The sequence below is a fragment of the Lepisma saccharinum genome, chromosome 4 (genome assembly GCF_977018435.1).
Source record: "Lepisma saccharinum chromosome 4, izLepSacc3.1, whole genome shotgun sequence".
Lineage (NCBI taxonomy): Eukaryota > Metazoa > Arthropoda > Insecta > Zygentoma > Lepismatidae > Lepisma > Lepisma saccharinum.
In genome coordinates, this window is record NC_139232.1 from 35,406,043 (window position 1) to 35,432,942 (window position 26,900).

A 26,900-nucleotide genomic window follows, 5' to 3' on the forward strand; every position below is an offset into this window, starting at 1 on the left:
ACGTTACAGTAGCACTAGAAGAGACGATTCCACACAGGTAAAACAGCTACAGAGAAAAATCAGGCAAAGCCAGGCCGGTTCGGTAGCTCAGTCATAAAGCAAAGGCATGGTATGCCAGAGACCCAGATTCAAGTCCTGGTCGAACCTGCATTTTTAGCTTAAAAATGTACATAGTAAATCTCCTGTGTGTACCTAATTTTAAAAAAAATCATGTTCTTTCACAAATAAACAAGACAACTTTTTATTATGGCTGAACTGATGGGTGATTTTTGGATTTAGCATTGTCCAATCTATAAATATTATCCACAGTTTTTACAGGGGCATAATTTTCTGTTGTGAAAAGTACAATTAAGTGTCCATAACATTAACATCTAGTGTATAATCTTAATGATATACTTGCCTCTGTGAAACCTTAACCTTAGTCATCAGGACTAAGGATGACTACCAGTGGCGGCGATTGGGTTCCAGAACCAGGAGGTAAGGTGCAAAAACTGGAGGGGGGTAAAGACAAATTTATTTATCTTTATAGATAAGGTGTAGCACAGTGCTGGGGCAAAAAATGATGGGGGGGGGCAAGTACCCCCCTAATCGCCGCCACTGATGACACCGGACATAAAGTGCAAGAAAATGAACGTCATTTAAGTAAGGCAGTATGTGATCCCTTCGTTTTAAGCTAAATGCAAAACGTATACAAGAATTCTGTACTTTTTGTGCAATTTTAGCATTCTTTTTTGTTAAATTAACACCGAAAACAATGTCACAGTAATCAAAAATGGGAAGAACTTGCATAAGATGCAATTTAACATCAGTCGAAAGTAAGTGCGATGATTTATAGAGTGATCTAAGTATACCATAAGCTTTTGAACTCTTGAGATGTTAATGGGTTTTGCCAGTCAAGTTTCTGATTAAATATCACACCTAAGTTCTTAACAGTTGTGCAGTGTGGGACCCTCACATCATTAATATTAATTGATAACCCATTTATTTGAATTTTATTTAAGGCAGCGCTAGAACCAATTAATGTAAAGCGGCATTTACAGGGGTTAATTACAAGACCATTACGTTTACACCATTTATAAATAGCATCAAGGTCACGGTTCAGGAGACCAATGGCTCGTTTTGCATTTTTGGGGTCTACTGGCATCATCAGCTGCGTGTCATCTGCATAACAATGAGGTACACTGTGTCGTACATTTAGGGGTAGGTCGGTGGTGAAGAGGGAATATAGAAAAGGGCCTAGAATACTTCCTTGCACAACCCCTGAGGGTATCGTAAAGGGAGTCGATGTAGCTCCTGAGGGAAGCGTCACCGATTGCACTCGCCCAGTAAGGTAAGACTGGAACTATTTTATTGCTCCCGGCGAAAAACCGTAGTAACTCATTTTCGAAAGGAGTAGCTGATGAGATACAAGATTAAACGCCTTGGACAAGTCAAGCAACACCAAGACTGCAGCCTTACTTTCGTTTAGCGTTTGTAAAATGTCGTCTGTTACTTTCATGAGCGCCATTGCAGTGCTGTGGGAAGGTCGGAAACCAGACTGTACTGCAGGCAATATTTAATTTTTGGTAACAAAACTTTCTATCTGCTTGTACACTGCTTTCTCGATAACTTTTGATAAGACAGGAAATATACTAATTGGTCGTAAGTCGTTCATGTCGGTCACGTGTCGTTTCTTCGGTAAGGGCAGGATTCTAGCCTCCTTCCATGCAAGGGGAAAGGTGTTCTTATCTGAGAAATTTATCAAGTGAGTCAGAGGTGAAAGAATGTGTGGAAGAATTAGCTTCATCATTTTTAGGTTTATGCAGTCTGTGCCACAAGAATTGGATAGGATTTTGGACACGAGAATCCCTCAACAGTGGAAAGAATCCATAATTGTTCCTGTGTTTAAAAAAGGTGATAAAATGAACTGCAATAATTACCGTGGAATTTCTCTACTCTCAACAACATATAAAATATTATCTAACATTCTTTTAACAAGACTAACCCCATATGCTAATGAAATTATAGGTGATTATCAATGTGGATTTAAACGTAACAGATCAACTACAGATCAAATTTTTCACATCAGACAGACACTAGAAAAAAAGTGGGAATATAATCAAAATGTCCATCAGCTATTCATTGATTTCAAAAAAGCATATGATTCCGTCAAAAGAGATAAATTATATAATATATTAGTAGAGTTTGGAATACCTAAGAAGCTTGTTAATATGATAAAAATATGCACCAGTGAAACAGAAAGTAAAATTCGTGTGGGTATTAATATGTCTGACAAATTTATAATTCATGATGGGTTAAAACAGGGAGATGCATTATCTCCATTGCTCTTTAATTTTGCCTTAGAATATGCTGTTAGGAAGGTAAAAGAAACTAAAGAAGGACTAAAATTAAATGGTGTGACTCAGTTGTTAGCATATGCAGATGCTACCTGGGGGATGATATAAATACAATTAAGAATAATGCTAAAATATTTTTCAAAACTGCTAAAGAGATAGGTTTGGAAGTTAACAAAGAGAAAACTAAATATATGCTTACAGGCCGAAACCAAGTGTTAGGTAATAATCAAAATCTAATTATTGATAACAACTCATTTGAAACAGTTTCCAAATTCAAATACTTAGGAGTAATATTAACAAATGAAAATTATATTAAAGAGGAAATAAAAAGTAGGCTTAATTCAGGAAATGCGTGTTATTTCTCTCTTCATAAACTTTTGTCTTCTCGTTTAATATCTAAGAAACTAAAAGTTAAAATATACAAAACCGTAATTTTGCCTGTAGTATTATATGGGTGTGAAACTTGGTCCCTTACATTGAAAGAGGAACATAAATTGAGAGTATTTGAAAATAGGATCCTTAGGAAAATCTTTGGACCTAAAAGGGATGAGGAGACAGGTGAGTGGAAAAGGTTACATAATTTAGAACTACATAATTTGTATTCATGTCCAGATATTATTAGAATAATTAAATCAAGAAGACTTAGGTGGGCAGGCCATGTGGCACGAATGGGAGAGGAAAGAGGAGTTTACAGGATTCTTGTTGGGAAACCTGATGGTAAGAGACCTCTAGGAAGGCCAAGACGAAGATGGAGGGACAACGTTGAGATGGACCTAAGAGAAATTGGTAGAGATGGAAAAGAGTATATAGATCTTGCTCAAGATAGGGACAGATGGAAGGCCTGTGTTGCTGCAGCCATGAACCTTTGGGTTTAAGAAGGCTAGAGAGTTAGTTAGTTAGTTAGTTAGTTTGGATACAAGATGTGCAATTTCTACTTCTTTGACGGGTCGAAAGAAGAAGGTGTCGCCGTTTTCAGTAAATGTAGTTGTAAGGAAGTGTTTGCACTCTTCGAGGATGAGCTCGGTTTCTTGGTTAGAGCGACTGGCACTGTCAATAAAGTGGGTGTTTAACAGATGCGGATCATTTAAAAAATGTGGGACACTCGGCTCCACCTTTCCGTAAATACCACATTTCTTTATCTCTTTCCACATTAATTTTGAATCATGGACGTTTCTATTGATGTGGAACCAGAGGTAGGCTTTCTTCTTCTGTCTTATAACCGACATGGTGAAATTCCACAGTTCTTTATAATAATCCCAATGTGACGGATTGTTCGTCAGTTCATATTTTCTGAGAGCATTATCTCTAAGTTTCATTAATAGTTTGGTATTGTCGGTTATGGACGGTACTTTTCTCTTGGTTATTTGTGAAGTATGTATAGGGGCATGCTTATCGAAAATAGTCTTATTACCATTATGAAGAAAGTTTACTTTTTTGTCAATACTCTCTAAATGTTTAATATTGTCCCAGTGAAAATGTTTAGCGTCCGTTTCAAAACTCTCCATATCGAACGATGAGTAGTTTCTGTACGAAATTATTTTGAAACGTTTGTCGGGTTTCTCAAGAAGGACCGTGATGTAAGTCAAACAATGGTCTGAATTGCTGATCGGCACCGTTACGTCAGCGAAGTGTACAATGGATGGATCATCTACAATGATGACGTCCACTAATGTTTTAGAGGTTCTTGTGATTCTAGTGTTTACGAATGACTTGCGTCATACCGAAGGTATCTACTATTGATTTGAGGAAAACTGTTTCTGGTTTATTTGGTGATAAATAATCGCTATTCTCTAACAATATTAGTGAATTATATAGAAAAGTTTCAGAATATTTCCAAAATTATATTTACAAAATTATCAGATTGGTAAAATTACCTGCATTTTTTGTCAATAAATCAATGTGCCAACAATAGTAGTGATTCAAGTAACCGAGTTTATGAAACATGTGCATATCTCTTTCAGCATTATGACACAATGGTTGGCGAAAGAGGAGCCCAACTTTCTGGAGGCCAGAAACAGAGAATTGCCATTGCAAGAGCATTAGTAAGAAAGCCTGCTATATTGCTTTTAGATGAAGCCACCTCAGCTCTAGATACCAGCAGTGAAGCGAAAGTTCAAAATGCTCTGAACAAGGTACATACTATGCATATGAGATTTTATTACTGTTATATTATTTATTTCTTTGTCAACGATACAAATCTTATTGTTGGTGTCAAAGTCACACCAACAACTTAATGGATGAACAATAGCAAAATAAATATATGAATACAAGAACAAGGACTTCAGCGTTTCACTTTGCACATACTTAGAGAAAACTGCTCACAATATAGTGGTATTTGGGTTAATCGTGGTGATGAGGATGAATGGTTAGATGAAAACATAGACACAATTAAACACCTATCCTTTGGCTGAGATTGAACACAAAACTTCTAGATCTTGAGCAGTGACAGTGTCAGAGAAGGTGGGTGGGGCACAGAGTACTCTCAGCAACAAACAAGAAAAACTAGATAAGTAAATGGAATTTTAGCCTGAATATGATATTTTTTATGGTATGTGTCTCTCCCCAGAAAATATTCCTTCCCCCCATACTAATTTTTCTTCTGGCATCATTACTGATCTTGTGTTGAAAGTTCAAAACCCTTAGAATGTATTAAATCTGACATACTAGTTTCATAGATAATGAATACTTGAGTGGGCCTCTCTGATGGTGCAGTGGTAGCATTGTTGCCTTGTAATCAAGGGGCCCCGAATTCAATACCCAGTGGAGAAACATAGTGGTTTGGATCCCACTTTAAACTACAGGTCCAGTCCCGATTAGCCTAACTGTGCATAAAGTGGACTTAAAACACCAAATCAACATGAATAATTGTGTGATGTTTAGAGCTCTTACAGATGATAGATAGAAAGAACTACTGACATTATCTTTGCAGTCTTAAGCTAATCTCAAGGAGTCTAGTATGTCTGCTATGGTTTTGCCTTGAACTGAATTTCCACTAGTATGATACAATCTTGAATCAATGTGCACCGACTGGTGCATTCGCTGCAGCAAGTTCTGAATTCAAGTCCCAGCCTGGACATTGATCTTGCTTTGTGAATGTCCCTTCACGGACTTCATCTAATCATCATTGAACCTCAGCTTCAACAATTACCCTAAAGGTACAAAATAAAAATACAAAATCTTTAAACTTTATGCACATAAATAATTAATATTAATTTATAAATATTTATTTAATTAATAATTAATATTAATATTCGGCTCAGTCGGTAACGCGTCTGACTACCATGCTAAAGGTCCCGGGTTCGATCCCCGGCCGGTTCAAATCCGGGAACTTTTCTAACGGTGGAAGCGGCCCCGGCGCCTACCCAGCGTCGAATAACATGGGTACCTGGGGGGAAACCCTGGGGGGTAAAGGCGGTCAGGGGCATGATGCTGATCACATCACCCCCACTCACGACCGGATCAAGAAAGTGTGGGGCGTTACCCCCACACCCCCTATACGCCTTCATGGCATGGTGCTATGCACAGGGGAGCACTTTACCTTTTTTATTCCATGCAATAAACATTACTTCATTCATTGATTTCATATTTTTGTTATAACACACTTATCTTCTGTTATATTTATCAAAAGATGCACACTGTTGTATTCCAGGCCAGTCAAGGCAGAACAACAATTGTTGTAGCTCACAGATTATCTACCATCAGGTCTGCTGACAAAATAATTGTAATATCAAAAGGAAAAATGGTGGAAGAAGGGACACATGATGAACTGATGAACCTTAAAGGACAATATTATGATCTAGTAATGGCTCAAGTTAGAGCTGAAGATGATGTCACTAATAAAGAAGAAGGTATGGTTGTACTGCTTGCAAGAAATTGTAATAGGATTAAAAATATGTTTGGGTAATGATATTTTTAAAATTTGAGAACCACATTTATCAACAGAAGTGAGGACTAGCTAAGGGCAATTTATTATCCACATTGTCTGCTACACAGTTTGGTTATGGAACATTTTGAAAATGAAATTAAAAGATAATAGAACAAGAAACATAATTTTATATATATATATATATATATATATATATATATATATATATATATATATATATATATACATTTATTTCTTATATGGTTGCTCACTGACTTACCAGACAATGGCACATCTCTTTTTTTCTTTTTTATTCTTTTGCACATTTTTAACTCTTTGCAGACCTGACTGAAATTATCGTGTTTTTCCCCAGAGTCTATAATTATTTTTCTGTTTTTCAGAAATCATAGAAAATAAGTTTGTTATTATTTACCAAATCTTTCTGAAATCTACAAAACGTCATTTTTCCACACATATATAATATGTTACAATTTATATACATTTTCTCACATTCATGACTGTTTTTATGAAACAATTTTTTGGAAGAAAAAAATATAACATTAAAATAAAAATTTCTGAAAACATATTTTGAAGATGTAATATGGAAAAAATTAATGAGAATAATCTAAAAACTTCCTCTTCGGATCAAAATTGTCATGAGGTGCTAAATCCAAAGTGGAATTCTCATAGAGAATTTCCACAATGTTCATATAAATTATTCAATGCTATTTTCAAGAGTATAAGGAAAAGCACGATGTAATTCAACACAAGTGTAAAAGAAAAATTCTGGAAGGAAGAAAAGTGACATCAAGTGGTCAAAATTCGAAAGAGATGGTTACAACACACCTGCAGAAAAGATGTGTTATGACAAGAGCCTTCATTCAATCACGATATGAGTGCATAGCAAAGAGCAGGATGCCTGTTGTCCATCTTATTAGACAAAATTTGTATGAGAGGCAATGTCTGTCACATGTCCAGAAAGAGTTAATCTTTTGTTTTTAATGAGTATGTAATATTTAGGGTCTTTTTCCAAATCCTAGGAACATAACAGTATGTTATAAACCTTTGATGAACTTTCAGGCATGTCTCTGTTTTATTAAAGATTTATACATCACACTTACAGAAGTTGATTCATATTTTATTTTAAAGAAAATGATGAGATAGAAGACACTTCAGATGACAGAAGGGCCCTTTTTCAGCGAATGATTAGCATAACAAGTATTGAATCTGAAAAGGATGAAACTCGAAAATCTATTACAGAGAGGATTCAAAATCAACTGATAAATACTAAAGAGGTGAGTTGCACTTAAATTCAAATATCAGGTTGCAACACTTTTATTTTTATCTGCCACCAATGTAAAGAATATACTTTGTGTGGTTGATATTAATTTTTTCATTCAACATATACACAAGTGTTTTGTCAAGAGCTAAACTTGAATTAGATACATTAAGTTGTAGAGGATCCACAGGCTGATCTTCACTCAAGAATAAAGAATTTCAAATTCTGATAAAAAATCAACATAAATAAGTAGGATATGTATATTTTGTGACATATGAAATGTAAAATTACTGGAATCTTCATACATTTTTGAAAGGTATGATGTACATTTTCCTTCCAAATTTCATCACAAAATAATGTGGAATCAAGTGCAAAATGCAAAATAAGCTGTTAAACACGAAATTTATGAGTTTATTTACTAACACTTTCCAGTCAATATTTGGCGGGCACACTGAATTCTTAACACAGTTCGAGTAGTGGTGTTTACGGTAGGGACAGGACCACTTACAAGTGTATAAAAGGCGAGGCTATTTGATTGAACAATTAGATTTGCTTACACTTAAAACAATGCCAAGATGGGGCCTGTACCCCAATTTTTTAGGTGTGATATGCTCTGATTTTTAAGAAATTCTGAATTTCTAGTGTAGAAAAGGCGAGGGCTCAACAGATAGATTTACCCATACTTAAGACAATGGCAAGAGGGGCTTATACCATAATTTTTCAGGTGTGGAGGTTTGGGTTTAAGTCCTCATAAAATATGAAGCCTCCCCTGATGGCAAAATGATAATATTGTTGTTTTGTAAACAAAAGGCTCGGGGTTCGAGTCCTGATAAAATATTTAAGATTGAAATACATGTGGCAAAATAATATGTCCACAAGTGAGATTTTGAATAATTACTGCTAGTTGATAGCTCCCAGATCTGAAACCCCCCTCCCTCCTCTGCTCAGACAGATTCGGCCATGTGTGTAAAAGCTATATCTGTGTGATTGTTGTTTATAAACTTGTCAAAAATATGGCTTTTTTGTATGAAAACATGCAATCCTGAATACAATTCTGGTTTTGTCTTGTTCTGTTAATATAAACACAAGTGAGACTTAGAGAATATTTATTGTACAGTTCAAAATCCAATTTTGAATTGTATTTAGTTGATATAGAGATGAGGTTTTAAACCTGGTGAAGTGTGTTGTACATCAGCAAAACTATCACCAAAACCTAGTTACTGCTGTTGTTTGGGTATAAAAGCACCAGCTCAGCCACTAACTGCTGAACCCAACTGATATTTTTTATTAAGTATAAAGTTTTGAATTGAAGCCCAGAAAATCTTATATAATAAATAACAAGAAAAAATGCCAAAACAAAAATATTGCAATCGGTGTAATGAAAATATATCTAGTTCTCATTGGGCTAGGCATTGCCGTATTTGTAACTCTAAGAAATGCAGAAAAGCCACAAAAATGTGTCCAAGATGCCATAAAATATTAAGCAAGGCATATTACAAATGGCATAAGTGTAATTCTTATGTACAGTCATCAGCATTGCCCTCACAACCATCCACATCTGGTCTGAAAAGGAAGCATGAAGCACCTGTTAATGCTGGACCTGCAAAGCAGCCACGCTATGAACCTATCCATAGCAGTTTTAATGCCCAACTTAGGGATTATCGGTTTGTATCAGAGCCAAGATGTGGCATTAAGAATTTTTTGAACAGTAAAAAACCTGATATACAGGCAATTCTTAATGCACAAAATGGCTCTTATAAGCTGTCCCTCAAATTGTATACTCAATATAAGAAACCAAATGGCACAAAATTTATACATCTCCACTTAACAGAAACTGTACCTGTATATTCAAATACAAATTCGGACAGAATAATAAGCAGGTTGATAGATCAACTGAATATGAAACACTCTGAATTTGCGGCAAAAGAGTCCGGATGGAGCCTATGTGGCTCTCCGCACAAGTTATATGTTAATATTTCTGAATTCAGCCCATTAAAAGGTTCTACATATCTGCCATTACCTGCTAATATCAAAAACAAAAGAGCCGTGGTCAATATAAAAAATACCGACCAGAAATGCTTTTTGTGGTGTATTTTAGCTGCTCTGTATCCAGTTTCAAGGCATCCTGAGAGAATAACTTATTACAAGCAACATGAACATGATTTTGACGAGGCAATGGAGGGTTTAGAATATCCAATGTTAGTTCAGAATATTGATAAATTTGAAAAAAAGGCCAGGCACATCAATGGCAAACAATTATCTATTAATGTATTTATTTGTTCCACTGGCAATTGCCCGATAGCACCTCTCAGAATCAGTACACTTGATGATGAATCTGCTATTCCGATTGATTTGCTCTTAATTGAAGGGGATGGTACATATCATTATACTCTGATACATAATCTTGAAGCTTTAGTGAGAACACAACTAGACAAATCCAATACAATATTCAAGTTGTGTAGAAGATGCTTAACTGTATTTGATGGTCAAAAAATGGTGAAGGGGGTTCGGGAAGAGAGTGCAGAAATTGCAAAAAACAAGTTAATTGAGCATCTGAAATACTGTGGCAATCATAAACCTGTTCATATGGTGATGCCCAATCCAAGTGAAAATTGCAAATTCAAAAAGTTTGAAGCCTCGTTGGAACACCCCGCATATATTGTCTGTGATTTTGAATCGAACCTCAATCCTCTTGCATTCTGTAGCCCAGATCCCGAAGAATCTTCAAGTACACCATACCAGCAACATGAACCTTCCAGTTTTTGTTGTGTGGTTATACGGGATGGTGTTGTTATTAAATAATATTCATACAAGGGACCAAATGCCATCAAAATATTTGCATATATAATAGAAAATGTGTGCCGTGACATAGCATCTAACATCTTATTAAAATCAAAACCTATGTTGCCTTTAACAGAGGAACAGATTGAAGATTTCAACAATGCAGAAAAATGCCCGGTATGTGATTCTGAATTTTCAGATACAAATATCAAGGTGAAACACCATTCTCATACAGATGGTAAATTCTTAATGGCCCTGTGTAAAAGCTGCAATATTAAGATCAAGAGACCAAGATTTATCCCCATATTTTGCCATGGAGCATCCAATTATGATTTTCATCATCTGATCAGGTACGAGGGGTTTGAGAAGCAGAATTTAAATATTTTAGCTGAAAATGATGAGAAATATATATCTATTAGCAAGATAATTAAAGTTGATGGTGTTCCTATTCACATAAGATTTCTTGATTCTTACAGATTTTTATCGGCTAGCCTGCCTACACTGGCAAATCAATTATCTGATGATCAATTTAAAATCACACGTGCCTCGTTTCCAAATCAGGACCTGAAATTAATTAGGTGGAAGGGTGTATATCCATATGACTATGTTACAGATTTTTCTAAATTTGATGAGTGTTCCCTGCCACCACAAGAAGCGTTTTACAGCAGAATCAGAGGATCTGGAATCAGTGATGAAGATTATCACCATGCCCAGTTGATGTGGAACAATTTAAAATGCAAGACATTTGGTGATTATCACATGGCATATTTGAAACTTGACGTCACCCTCTTAGCTGATATAATACAGGCATTCAGAAAATCTTCTATGCAAAATTATAAACTGGACCCAATATATTTTTACAGTGCCCCGGGCCTAGCATGGTCTGCAATGTTTTTGAACACTAAAATGCAATTGGATCTGATCCCAGATCAAGATAAGTATCTGTTTATGGAGCAATGTATAAGAGGGGGGATGGTGCAATGTTCTCAGAGATATGCCAGAGCAAATAACAAATATATGCCTGATTATGATCCAGCACGGCCATCAAATTATATACTCTATGTAGATGCAAACAGCCTCTATGGTCATGCCATGATGCAAAAACTGCCATATGCAGGGCTTGAGTGGGTTGAAGATTTCAATATTGAAGATCTTAAGGACTTTGATGACAGTGAATATGGCCTATTCTTAGAGGTTGATCTGACAATTCCTGATGATTTGCACAATAAATTTTCTGATCTGCCCCCAATTTCCGAGGTTCAGTGCTCACCTGGCTCTAAACAGAAGAAGCTCATGATGACTCTGGAGCCGAAACAAGGCTATGTCATATATTACAAAAACCTCCAGTTCCTGATGAAACATGGTGTTCAAGTGACCAAAGTTGGCAAAGTCTTAAGGTTCAGGCACTCAAGATGGTTGAAACCATACATTGATACAAACACAGAGCTTCGAACATCTGCAAAGAGCCAATTTGATAAGGGCTTGTTTAAATTGATGGTGAATTCTGTATATGGCAAAACAATTGAAAATGTCAGAAAACATACCGATGTTAAAATAATTACTGACCCCAGTCTGAGCAAAAAATTGGTTGCAAAGCCCAACTTCAATTACAGAAGAATTTATGATGAGCACATGGCACTTTTCAACATGAAGAAAACAAAGATCAAGTTTGATAAACCTATTTATGTAGGGGCTGTGATATTGGAATTGGCCAAATTACATATGTTAATATTGTATTATGAGGTGTTGAAACCTTTTTATGGTGATCGTGTAAAACTGATGTACATGGATACGGATAGTTTTATTCTTGATATTAAAACAGAAGATGTTTATCAAGATATTGCACAGTCTGAATTGTTTCAATACTTTGATACCAGTGAACATACAATAATTCAACCCCACAACAAAAAGGTGCCTGGCAAGTTAAAAGATGAGACATGTGGTGATGTTATTGTGAAATTTGCTGGGTTAAGTGCCAAGGTGTATAGTTTTAAAACATGTAGTGCTGTTGTCAAAAAGGCCAAGGGCATTGGCAAAGTGACTGTTGAAAAAGATCTCCAATTTGAAGATTATGAAAATTGCCTCAAATCCCAGAGTTCAATCAGAACATCAGAAAATAGAATTCAGAGTGTGGATCACTTCTTGACTTCAAATATTGTAAGAAAAGTGGCTCTGGACCCACATGATGATAAGAGATGTATTTTATCATGTGGCATACATACTCTACCATGGGGTCATTGTGATTTGAAAAGTGGCAAACAATGCCCAATTACAGAGCATGATTTGAAATAAATAAACATGCCTATGAACTTATTTGGGTTCAAAAAACAGGCTATTATGGATCTGCTAACACCACAACCCTCTTCTGATATGATATCTAAACTGAGTGGCTTGTTAATTATTCATCTGAACAGCATACTTACAGATGTTGATGATGAAACAGGCAAAACATTGTACATATTTAACAATAATTTAAATCATTACCAATTACCTGTAGGTGGTCAATTGCAATTTATTACAACCCCTGAGGGTGATGTTAAAATTTCAGTAAGGAGAAATATTTATAGAGTTAAGCACTCAAACATGATTTCTGGCACTGTTTATACTGTTTCTGCTGGTGACTGCTTATATATTGAGGTCCCTGGATCCTATGACAAGCTTATACCCTTTTTTATAGAATTAAGAATCAGATACTCTATAATAAATAACCACTAAAACAAAAATGCCTAATGATATATTTGGCCATACAAGACATGAAGATCACAGTGATGAGATTCTGATGCTTGATGTCAGAGTCAAGAAATTAAGAAGTGATTTACAAGCTTTACAGACCACACTCAATGCCAGTCTTCAATTAGAAATTACAAATTTACAATCACAATGCATGGACCCTCTTCTTAAAATTGATTCTGAACTCAAATTGCTGCTTCAGAAATATACTGATTTGGCCACATTGGATAATTTTCAAAGTTTAGAAGAAGCTGTTGCAGCTCTTCAAGCCAAATTTAAGAGCCAGGCTAACAACTCCGAGCAATTGAAACAACAATTGGAAGAGCAAATAAATAATGTCCAGGCACAGCTCCAAACAATTGTCAAAAGTATAAAATCACAAGAAGATTTTGATCTAGTGATTTCCACTCTAAAGGAACAGATTCAGTCACTCCAAATACCTAATCTGGACCCTCTGAACAATGCCATAGCCGAGGTTAAAGAAAAAATTGAGACACTTGAAAATTTTATGAACAATTTGCCATCTTCTGATGCTTTGAATGCAATAACTCGGAGTGTTGCCAACATCAAGCTGCAACTTGAAACATATGAAGATTTTGGAAAAATTCAAAGTTCCATAACCCATCTTGAAGGTACAATAGCAGCAGTGCAAAATGATTTGGCAAATGTAGTAGAATCCCGATTGCCTGGAATTGTAGACACACTTGTCAGTGTCCAGCAACAAATCACAAAGCTTGAAAACCTCAACACTGAATCTGAGCTATCTCATTTTCATCACTTGATCGATGATATCCAAACAAAACTTGAAATTTTACAACAATCAACACCCTCTCAGGCAGATATAGCCCTGCTCCAAAATGCTATGCAAAATGTGGCTGATGCTTCTGAATTAAACAATATGAAATTGGCACTTGAATTTTTGCAAAATACAGTATCAAATCTTCCCACATCACAGGAACTTAAAAATATAAAAAGGGCAGTGAATCGCATATTGAAATCAGAAGATATCAAGAATATCCAAGCAGAGATCAAACAACTCACTCAGACAGTGGCCACTCTTCCAACCAATCAACATATTAATGAATTGCATGCCCTGTTTGAGGATATCAGAAGACAGGTCCATGATCTTACTGCTCAAAATTCAAAATTGGCAGTTGTTGAAAATTTGCAACAAATTGTAGCTAATATCAAGCAACAGCTAGGGACCATGGAATCCAATCAAGCAAATGCCCTGTCTGTTTTTGCCACCCAGCTTCAAGAGATTGTGCAACAATACAAGAAACTTGTTGTGGACATAAAAATCAAGCCAGGCCATGATGATGTTGTTAGGACCATCAATGAGCACCTTGAATCTGTAACAAGCAGATTGCTCACAGCAGAAAAAGAAATAACAGGCATAATCGAGAATCCAAAACATACAGTAATTCTTGAATTGTACAGCATCCCCAACAAAGAATATGATTCACCATTTACACCAGGTGGCAAAATATATATGCTGTCCCCTGCACAATTTTATTACCAGTTTTTTGTTGGGGGCACACTGAGACCAATCAAGATCAAATATTGGCTTCAACCACAGGCACACCACTACCCCACCTTATCAATAACAAATGCTGACAACAAACCAAAAATCACCAGTGTAGAGTTAGAGGATTTTACAGATCCCAATACATTAGAAACATCTTATGCTGAAGATGATGGCTCTCTGGAATTTCATATACAAATAGGAGACAAATTATATTTAGAAAATCCTGTAGTATCAGCTGCTGAACACCCCATAGTTGCAATATTCCTGTTTACATATTATGTCTAGACAAATTATTGTTGATGAATTACACAGACAAGCCAGACATAATTTTAAGAGACTCCCAGTAGTCACAAAGGGCATAGATGATTTATGGCAGAGCGACTTGATTGAGTTGTCAAGTGGACAGTTGAAAAACTTAGACAAAATCAACAAGGGCTACAAGTATCTACTCACTGTAATAGACACATTTTCAAAATTTGCCTGGGCTGTGCCACTCAAATCCAAGACTGGGGCATGTGTTACAGAAGCCATCAGGACAATCATCAATCAGAGTGGAAGATCCCCGCGCTATTTGCAAACAGATAATTGCAAAGAATTTTATAATTCAGTGTTTCAACAATTTATTAAAAGCCAGGCAATAAAACATTATTCGAGTTACAGTGATCTCAAGGCCTCAATTGTAGAGAGATTCAACAGAACCCTAAAAAATCTTATGTATAAACAATTTACACTTCAAGGTAATTATAAATGGATTAATATTCTTCCAGAACTTCTACATAAATATAACAACTCTGTCCATTCCACAATCAACATGAAACCCTCTGAAGTAACTCCATCTGATGAGCAAAAATTGATCAGGACTGTTTATTATCCTAGATACCAGCCAACAACAAGAAAGGCCAAATACAGGGTGGGCGATCAAGTAAGAATCAGCAAATATAAGCATTTATTCAAAAGAGGCTTTACAAGAAACTGGAGCACTGAATTATTTACAGTGGTTCAAGTTAAACCTGGGACCCTTAACACATATATAATAAAAGATCACCGAGGAGAAATTCTCAAAGGCCGATTCTATGAACAAGAACTCAGCAAAACTAAACAGCCTGACACATATCTCATAGAAAAAATTATCCGCAGAAAAGGCAACAAGTTACTTGTCAAATGGCTGGGTCATCCGGAAAACAGCTGGATCGATGCAAACAAAATAATAATATGAGCACCTGGGATGTTATAAAAAGGCTGCCAGAACCTGAACAGCAGAATAAGAGAAATGGCAACTTGCTGCCTGAAAATATTAGATGTCTTATTGTTGGGCCATCTGCTTGTGGTAAAACTACACTAATGGTTGATAATTTTTTATTGGCACCCAACTGGTTAGACTGGAAAAACAGGCACTTGTATGTTTTCTCTAAGAGCTTGGAACAATTAAAATATCAGCAGCTGATGAAGCTATATGATGGATTGGATATTGCCACTTTTGAACCAGATGTTAAGCCACTTCATGAATGTCTCGATAATTCTGTTGTTGTGTTTGATGATATTATACTGGATAATCAAAACAAGGTAAGAAATTTCTTTACACAGGGCCGGCACAAAAACATTGATTGCTTCTACCTGGCACAGACTTTTTCTAAAATACCGAAGCAGCTGATCCGAGACAACAGCAATTTTATATGTGTGTTTCATCAAGATCATACCAACCTCAAACACATACATGATGAATATGTAGGTGGGGACTTGAGCTACAATGATTTTTCCAAGTTTTGCAGCAAGTGCTGGAGCCAGGACAGTTATGGGTTTGTTACAATTGATATGACAAGAACACCCAATACTGGCAAATACAGAAATAAAATCAACGATTTTCTAGACGTTGAGACATAAATAAATAAACATGAAAAGGCCAATCATTGATGATCTTAAGTTAAGAGATTATCTTGTAAAAAGATTTAAGGGATGGAAATCAGAGAACCGTGGAATTTATGAAAAACACAAACAAACAGAACAGCCTGTAATTGATGCTATTAATAATTTAGGTAAGAATATCAAAACTGTTACAGAGCAGAATCAAAATTTGATCACAGAGCTTGTACCTGTAGCTGCAAGGAACATATTAGATTATCCATTCACCCCACTTTCCAGTATTCATACACCTAGTCCTGTTGCTCCTAGAAGAATTGAAGCTACTCAGGATCCTATTGAATTGGGTCTTCTTGCTCAAAAATATTTAACCACACCTAAAGACAACAAAGATGAGGTGTTTGGCTTATATGCTGACACAGAGCTTGATGGCAGCATCATACATAGAATTGGCAATTTCAGAGTAACTTTTATGGGGGATGATCTGATTGTATATTCAGAATCTCGTCTCGGAGAAAAAGGTGCTTTTGTTAAGTACCCCGGCACACCTGGGTTGTGGGAATTGATGACTAGGAAAAGGCCTGGCAGCTATACAGATCAAGATTATGAGCACTACAAAGAAATATTAATAAAATCAGATGCTCTATACCAGAACAATGATCCCACACAAAAAAGAGTCAAGTCTAGCAGTGGGGCAAAATACAACAATTTAATCAAGCCCATATGGTCACAGATCAAGACTGGCAGTGGAATCAAGCAATACAACACCCTGCCCAAAGAATTTGTGTGGGTTGATGATGTCAGGAAACTTGTAGATAGGTTATTGGTGATAGCTGGGGAGGAAAATGCTGGCAACCACAATTTTTACAATGAAAAGGTTGGAATTATGGACATGATAAGCACAAAATTGTCTAATTTTATAGTGAATGACACTAAGGGGATTGGATATCTCATAAAAATTATTAATACTCTACCCCCCAAATTTTGGAATATTTCTGAGGGTCGGGGCCTGGTTAATGACATTATAAACAAGCTGCCATTTGAACTACACATTCCAGGCTATCAGTATTGTGGTCCCGGTACAAAATTGGACCATAGATTAAACAGAGGTGATCCTGGTGTTAATCCCCTAGATGCTGCTTGTAGAGACCATGACATAGCATACAACACACATTCTGATCTTGACAAGAGACATGTTGCAGACAAGAAATTAGAAGAGGCTGCATTTGGTAGATTTGTAAGCAAAGATGCTTCTTTGAGTGAAAAAATAGCAGCATTGGGAACCACCATAGCTATGAGCACGAAACAAAAACTGGGGTGGGGGCTGTGAATATGTATATAATAAACATAGGATGAAGGCCAAGGGTGTTATGTATCAAATACCTTATGCAGGTCTCAAATCTCTTAAAACTATTGACAGTCTTTTAACCAAAAAGCAGCGCAAGAAAAAAAGCTCTTGTATTGCCAAGGGCCATGGTATGAAATTGTTGCTTAGTACCCCCCAATTAAAAAAATTACAGCAATCAAGAAAAAAATCACATGTGGGGGGTTTCATATTTACCATCCCGGCCATCTTAGCTGCTCTCGGGGCTGTGGGGAGCTTAGCCGGGGGATCAGCTGCCATAGCAAAAACAGTAATAGATGCCAAGAAGAATAAGGCAGAATTAGATGAGCAGAGGCGCCATAACCTGGCAATGGAGAAAAAAGGCAAAGGTGTTAAGAGAGCCATGAATAAGTTTAAAAAAAACAAGAGCCGCTTACAAACCAAGATATTGAAGCTTTAATCAAGCCACTGGGCATCAAAAATTTTAGAGGTGTGTACATGTCTGATTCTTTACCGGAGCAACCACTCAACAAAGAGTGTGGCATTGTTAATTTGGATAAGTACAAAAATCAGGGCACTCACTGGATCTGTTATCTTAAATATTTAAACAATGAGGCATTTGTGTTTGATTCATTTGGAGGTGTTCCACCTGAAAATTTAGTAAAATATCTAAATTCAGCTAATCTTTATTACAATAATGCCCGTGTTCAAAACTTCAAAGATGTTAATTGCGGACATTTGTGTTTATCTGTTCTCAGATATATGTCTCAAATAAATAAACCATCAATTGAAAATTTTCAAAAGGCCTTGTGGTATCTAAAACATCATGGGGGTATTCCATCTCACCAGCCAAAATTCAATATTGAAACTCAAATTGCATGATGACATAGTGTATCCCAAAACAATAGCTCTCAGAGCATTTTACGGCATGTACTTGATCCCTAATATTACTCACCACAACAACAAAATTGCAGTAGGGGATCAAAAAATTGTCATCACTCCAGGGCAGTATAATCTGTCCACCCTAAATGCTCAATTACCCAGAGGTATAGTGTTAAGTCAAAATTCTGTCACTCACAGAGTAGAGATTGTATCTGCTACAGAAACAGTGGATCTGGGTACTATAGGAGAGCTGTTAGGATTTGAGAACAACACAAAACTTGAACCAGCAATCAAACACACTGCTATGAATATACCTAAATTCTTAGCCATAGAGACTCTGAATATTCACTGTAATGTGGCTGAGGGTATGATCACCAAATCAAATGGCATAGGTACTCACAAACAAACTGGCATCATTGCAACATTCAAACCTAATTCCGAATTCATGGAGCCAATCATCTACAATCCATCCCCAACATTATATTTTCCTGTGTGTCATAACAGAATAGATTACATTGAATTGATGGTCACTAATGAAAAAGAAGAATTAGTTGATTTTGCTGGAGCCACAACAACTGCTATCATAGAGATTAACATTTAAATAAAAATACATACAATGGAAAATATTGAGAGTTATGAGCTACAATCATTCCCTCCAAACAGGAGGACATTTGCAAATTTAAATCAACCCAACACAGAAATAGAGGTTGATCTTGATGTAGGGGACGGCTTTATACACCCCCACAGAGCAGATTTATACATCAAATTTGATGTTGTAAAGCTCGATGGAACAGATTATCCGGCAAATTCGAATATAAGATTGGTTGATAATTTTGTGCCGCATCTGTTCTCTGAAATTGAGATCAGAAAGCATGGCGTTGTTATAAACAGAATAGATTATCCCGGCATTACCTCCACAGCTTTGGCTACATTAAAATTATCCAAAACAGAGGCTTCATACTATCAAATAGGTGGATTTGAAGCTGGTGATAAGATATTATCTAAAAACCACACAGTGCTGTTCCCCATGCGCCTGTTGCCAGGATTCTTCTCGGATTACAAAGAAATTATGTGGAAGGGTGGGTTAAGAATTACATTTAGAAGAGCTGCAAATGATAACAATGCTTTGATGAGGTACAGTGCAATAAACCCTACAGGAGAAGCTCTGCCCAATACCCTACCAGATGCAGGCAAATGCATTATTCAGACTATGGAGCTAAGAATCCCTGTTGTTGAATATGAGGCCAGCTATGCTCTTAAATACAAAGCTGATATCCTAAAAAATCCACAAATTCCTCTGCAATTTTATACATATCAATGCGTACAGAAGGTTGCCACTGGTACTTATTATGAATTTGATGCCACAAATTCATTTTCCAGCATACAATATGACATGCCTGATTTTGTGGTAGTACTGTTTCAGACTGGAAGACACAACAATCAGGAAAAAGATTCAAGTAAATTTGATAACTGCAACATCAAGAACATATATCTTAAAAATGGCAGAAATGAGGTTTTTCCTAGAGAAAATTACAATTTAGACATTTCCAAGGATGATTTCCTCAAATTATATGAGGCTTTTTCGGCTTTCAAAAGGGTCACTACAGGCAATACGGATATGTATTACACACCAGATGAATTCAAAACACAGAGACCCATGTTTGTAATCAACACTTCAAAAAGGAAACAAGTTGTGGTTAATGACAGGACGAACATTAAAATTATCTGTGAATTCCACGAGGCATTACCCGATGACACCATATGTACTGTCATTCTCATAGGTGAAAAATCATATGTTTATGATGTAAGAAATGAGAGAGTCACGGAGCAATTCTAGAAGCCCGATTCAAACACAAAAGCCCTTTGATTACAAAGCAATAATACCAACACTTTGCTGTCAGAGAGGCCCCAGACACTCTACCAGCTTTGAAACCTCAACTGTATTATCAGCTAGCAGTGAATATCTTATGTATGGGCAGTTGTATGTATTTCAATCTTATATCAGGACTCGAACCCAAAGCCCCTGATTACAATACAACACTATTAACACTTCTCAATATGGAATATGCCCACATTTTACTGGGTTCTGAGACCTTAATGCAGACAAAATTGGATTTTGAACTGCCATAATATTTTCTAAGTCCTTGCCTAGGCTCATATTATCAGAATAGAATTGCTTTCAACATGAAGGGGGGTCAGTTCATTGCCACTGTGTGAAAATATGTATTTTTATCTCAATAATCTTTGTTACACTTTTACATGTTGCAGACATGTTACACTTTTTCCCCTGTCGCACAGAAAGATTAATGGCCCCTTCAGTGAATAGAAAAATCATTAATGTTCCCTTCTAGCGTGTAGATTTTATCTCTTGCGTGCCGGCAGGACATGGAGGCAATTAATTATGCCTACCCACTATTCTTCTATTGTATAGCTGAGCGGGTGGTTATAAAACATGAGAAAATAAGAAAATTGAGAAATTCAGTTTTTGTACAATATATTGTTGTAAAACACTTTTTACCAGGGTTTCAGATTTGGGGGCTATCAACTAGCAGTAATTATTCAAAATCTCACTTGTGGACATATTCTTTTGCCACATGTATTTCAATCTTAAATATTTTATCAGGACTCGAACCCCGAGCCTTTTGTTTACAAGACAACAATATTATCATTTTGCCATCAGGGGAGGCTTCATATTTTATGAGGACTTAAACCCAAACCTCCACACCTGAAAAATTAGGGTATAAGCCCCTCTTGCCATTGTCTTAAGTATGGGTAAATCTATCTGTTGAGCCCTCGCCTTTTCTACACTAGAAATTCAGAATTTCTTAAAAATCAGAGCATATCACACCTGAAGAATTGGGGTACAGGCCCCATCTTGGCATTGTTTTAAGTGTAAGCAAATCTGATTGTTCAATCAAATAGCCTCGCCTTTTCTACACTTGTAAGTGGTCCTGTCCCTACCGTAAACACCACTACTAGTTCGAGTTTTTAAGTTCACTGGACTTAGACTGGACCTACAGTTTAAAGTGCGATACAATTCACTGTGTGCCTCCACTGAGTACTGAACCTGGGTCCCCTTGATTCCAAGGCAACAACATTACCTCTACACCATCAGGGAGGCTCTAAACTCAATATTCCAATCACCGTATAAATTAATCTAAATATAACAAACTTCTATATTGTTATAGTATGCATATTAGCAAGACCCAATAAAATATACTGTATCAGTATCGGCTGATATAGGCATATCGGTGTATCAGTTTATCAGTAAAATTACTAATAATTTTACTTGATCTGATATATCTATGAATATCTTACAATTTAGAGCAACACCGTACCATTTTGTTATAATTTCTATTAGGGATGAGCAGATATTAAATTTTACCCAATACTGATAAAGAACTGATATAAAATTTACCGATGCCGATAACCAATATTATACCGTCCCATGTAAAATTCTAAATGGTCCTTGAAGAACCTAAATGGCTCACTGAACTCCATCATAAATGTGTGCCTTGAGGTGACTGCAATGCAAAAGACATACACGTATTTAGACATTTAGTTTTTAAAAAGCAGGGCATGGAGATTATCCATAAAAATTATAACAAAATGGCAGAATTTTACATAAAATTACAAGATATTTTTAGATATATAAGATTGGTAAAATAATCAGTAATTTTACCGATAAATTGATACACCGATATGCCTATATTGGCCGATACTGATAGAGTACCGATTAATCTGTCACATCTCTAATTTTTATGGATGAAAACCTATAAATTCCATTCTGTACTTTTCTAAAAAAGTAAATGCGAATTTGAATTGTGAAAGCTTGATTCATCTGGTAACATACATTTATTAAGGAGGTCAATGAATAATTTTATATCGGATTAGTAGAATATCAATTATCGGTATAAAGCGACCACAAGGAAAAGAACCTTCGACGAAAAGTTTCTTCGGAACTTCCCTTTCTTCCGTTCAACAGGGGCCATAAGGAAGCATGTTCCACTCTGCCCCTCCCCTCCCCTCCCCTCCACAGGAGTCACGGGTCTGTGCAGGCTTTTTTGCTTGTGGTTCCACTATATCAGTATATTTTATATTGGTGCTTTATTGCTATCAGCCAAAATTTCATATCTGTCCATCTCTACTTTATTATAATGAAAACTTTTATTTTGTAAGTAAGTATAGTTGTTAAATCATTTGGGGGGGGGTTATTTACCCTTTTGTTTTTCATCCTAAAACGCACTCTTTTTTACTTAAATTTTAATCAATTATTCACCATAAATATGTACTCCTATGAATTAGCAATGTATAAAACAGCACTATTGATATGGTATAATTCAAGCAAAATTAATATGTAATCTGTCCTTTATAATGTTACTGATTCTCATCAATACCATTAAAGTAGCTACACATAGATATTTTAAAAATATTTTACCAGTCCATGAGTTATATAACAGTGAATCTCAACTTCGATTATATGTACTCCCTGGAGTGTACAAAAAAACTGAGAAAGGGCCTCCCCGAAGGGAAGGCGCAGTGCTAGCATCGTTGCCTTGTAATCAAGGGGGCCCAGGTTCAACACCTGGTGGAGGCACATAGTTTTTCAGATCCCACTTTAAGCTGTAGGTCCAGTCCTGTTTAGCCTTACTGTTCATAAAGTGGACTTAAAACACAAACTCAAAAAACTGAGAAATAGTGTTCCATAAATTTATCTTGTGGTTTACTTTTATTTAATTTGTACAGGATGATCAGTATAATGTGCCTATGATGAGGATAATGGCTATGAACAAAAAAGAATGGGCATATATTCTGACTGGCTGTATTGGTGCTGCTATTGTAGGTTTCAGCATGCCCACATTTGCAGTTCTATTTGGGGAAATATACGGGGTAAGTTTGAAGTTTAGAAATTATGAACACTGAAGCAAGAAATAAGATATTATTTATTTTTTAAATTTAACTTTAAGAATCATGATTATAAGATCATATCAAATTCACAGTTTTTTGTTACTCTCATGTGAAATTCTTAAATGAAAAGAATAAGATGAAAATATTTTGTCTCAGTAATTGCAAATTAAGAATTGGCATCTTGGAAACTTAGCTCTAAATCAGAATCACAATTTAAAAATTGAGCCTTTCATAAATTTGTATTCACTGTTCAAGTTAGGAATTTTAATGTTTCTCTGATTTAAAGATGATCATTTTTGTCTTTAGAAACAAGTTGGACCTGCATTTACTGTATAAGAGAATATGCTCGATGGGTATTAATCGAAACGTGAATAAATTTTTAAATTAAACCATTAATATCTTAAGTATGCGTAATCCTTTTAAGCCTTAATTGAATAAAAAAAAACACTTTAAAATTGTCATATCATGCAAATTGTGAAAGCATCCATCCTACATCACATGAAAAGTCTCGAACCCTAAAATGAAATATAATATTTCTACATTTATTTGTTAAAGACAAGTCACTATACTATCAATTCTTGCTTTTGAATGTTTGATTCCCATCAAATGTTCCATTATGCAGAAACTTGGTATTTCCTTCATTGGATGAAATTTCATACACATGCTTTTTTCTTCTTTCTTTTTCTTAATAATTAAGAGGTATTGAATGATTGGAATGTTGACTCTAACAAACAATGAGCTGTCCAACCAAGTATATTTTATCAAATGAAAATGTTATTTGATATGTCTATTGAAACAGCAAATTACATGTCTGTACCTTTGGTTGACTGAGATATCAAAGGTACAATAAACACACACACAATATATATATATATATATATCAATTGCCTGCTTTAGTTGGTTTTTATCCTATAAACAGATCTTTCAGTTCACTAAATTGAATCTTTGAATCTCTACTAGTTTTTCAATAACTGATATGATATTGGGTTTGATTGTTAAGCAGAAGAAATAAATAAAAAAAGTAAAGTGCTCCCCTGTGCTTAGCACCACACCATGAAGGCATAGAGAGGTGGGGGTAACGCCCCACACTTTCTTGATCCGGTCGTGAGAGGGGATGATGTGATCAGCATCACGCCCCTGACTGCCTTTACCCCCCCCCTTTTTCATACTTATACAGTCAAAACCGTTTATAGCGACATCGCTTGTAACGACGAATTGGGTATAATGGAAAAATCTAATGATCCCGTCTAAATCCTATATAAACACTGTATTTAAAAAAATTCTTATTACAACATCGCTTATTACGACATATTGCATAAAACGACTTATTTTTATCACATTTTTGGAGAAATGTATCGGCAACAATGTAACGCTTATTTTCAAACTTTTGTTTTCAGTAGATTGTAGATTTCAAATCAGTATGTCTATTAAATAGTCAAGGCAAGCATCGCTGTCAAGATGTCGCCAAAGAAAAGGAAAGTGTTTAATATTGAAGAAAAGTCACACATAATATGGCGATTAGAAAATGGGGAAACGAACGTAAGCATCGCGAAGGAATTGGGTGTATCACACTCAACGATATCTACAATTTGGACAGACAGAGAGAAAATATAGTCTCTTTTCGAACAAAAATCTCTAAAAATCAAGCGGGGAAGATCATCTGAGCACAAAGACATTGAAGAAGCTTTACTTAGATGGTTTAAGCAGCAAAGAACAAGTAATGTGGTGATCAATGGACCTATTCTGCAAGGGAAAGCCAATGAATTTGCAAGTCGCTTGGGTAATCCAAACTTCAATTGTTCTTCCTCTTGGATACAACATTTCCGAGCTCGCCATGATATTGTCGCCGGGAAAATTTGTGGCGAAACTGCCGGTGTACCTGATGGCGTAACAGATGAGTGGCTATCTAAGAAGTGGCCTGCTTTTTGTGAAGTTTACAACCCAGACTATATATTCATTGCAGATGAAACTGGCTTGCTTTACAATATGACCCCAGATAAAACACTCAAATTTAAAGGTGAACAGTGTTCGGGTGGGAAAATGTCTAAGACATGAATCACAGTTATGGTTGCTGCAAATATGACAGGATCATGTAATGAAAAACTTTTGGTGATTGGCAAATTGAGAAAACCAAGATGTTTTAAAAACATTCACTCCCTACCTGTAGTTTATGAAAACAATGCAAAGTCTTGGATGACATCTGAAATTTTTCAAAATTTTTCAAAATTAACTGGGACTCTCAGCTGATATAAAAGAAACGAAAAATTCTTCTCCTGGTTGATAACTGCCCTGCTCATTCAGTAGTCGACAATCTGTAGTGCATAAAGCTTGTGTTTTTACCTCCAAACATCACTTCAGTTTTACAACCTATGGACCAGGGAGTTATGAAATCTCTTAAAAGGCAGTACAGGAAGTTTCAAGTGATGAACATGTTACAGAGAATCGAAGAAGGTAAAGAAACAGTTCTCAACTTTCTGGATGCAATTTTAATGATATCGGAAGCGTGGGAAAAAGTCACTCAAAGGACCATTGCCAATTGTTTTAAACATGCAGGTTTCAGATATCTTTCTTCATCATCCCACTGTGTGGGCGACACGTTTTCAACAACTGATGGTGCTGATGATGAAGATGAGGAGGATGACATTCCTCTGACGTGATTAGTGCAAGTCATCTTTGTCTTGTCCATCTTTGTCAACTTGTGAAGTAGAGGACTTTGCCGAGGTAGACAACAACCTATCCGTGTGCACCTCAGCGAGTGAAGAAGAAATTGTAGCTGACATCCAAAGCATGATTGTGAACAAATGAAAGTCGCCTGGTGTGAGGTCCAGCCTGTAGGGAGGGTGTTCAAACACCTTTTATCGAAATTTCTGAAGTAAGGCTTGTGTGACTGCGGCTGTGTGTGGGCATGCATTATTGTGAACCAACACAATCCCCGAAGACAACATGCCTCGTCTCTTGTTCTGAATCGCACATTGAAGTTTTTTAAGGGTTTCACTGTACACTGCCGCAGTGATGGTTGTAACAAGCTCCATAAAGTCTATCAGCAAGATAGGAGTATTGGTTCCAAAACACTGTTGCCATAAGCTTCTTCTTGGACAACATTGGTCACACTTTTTGGATTTGTTTGGTGAGTTCGTATGCATCCATTGTTTCAACTGTTCTTTGCTTTTGCCATTTTCAAAGTGGACCCACGTTTTGTCGCCTGTCACGATCTTGGACAGAAAAGCATCACCATTTGTTTGATAGCGTTTCAGAAAGTGCATTACCAATCCCATGCGCTGCTTTTTGTGGTCCTCGGTGTGGTCCTTGGGTACCCATCTCGCACAAAACTTCTGATAACCCAGTTTTACAGTCACAATCTTGTAAAGTGTTGTTTGCCCGACTTACGGAAATTCAGAAGACAAGTCCGA

The 26,900-nt window shown here is 36.2% G+C and overlaps 2 protein-coding genes across 2 annotated transcripts in view; one reads left to right on the forward strand and one right to left on the reverse strand.

Moving 5' to 3' along the window:
* LOC145986417 (centromere protein S-like) overlaps window positions 1–26,900 on the reverse strand; it is a 710,010-nt gene that overhangs the window by 102,841 nt on the left and 580,269 nt on the right. The window lies entirely within an intron of this gene.
* The window catches only part of LOC145986414 (ATP-dependent translocase ABCB1-like), a 129,824-nt gene that overhangs the window by 50,618 nt on the left and 52,306 nt on the right, over window positions 1–26,900 (forward strand). Inside the window, exons 12-15 of the mRNA XM_083120401.1 lie at window positions 4,298–4,468; window positions 5,986–6,184; window positions 7,351–7,496; window positions 23,329–23,472. Of these exons, the coding sequence (XP_082976527.1) occupies window positions 4,298–4,468; window positions 5,986–6,184; window positions 7,351–7,496; window positions 23,329–23,472 (660 nt within the window). The remainder of the gene's footprint in view (window positions 1–4,297; window positions 4,469–5,985; window positions 6,185–7,350; window positions 7,497–23,328; window positions 23,473–26,900) is intronic.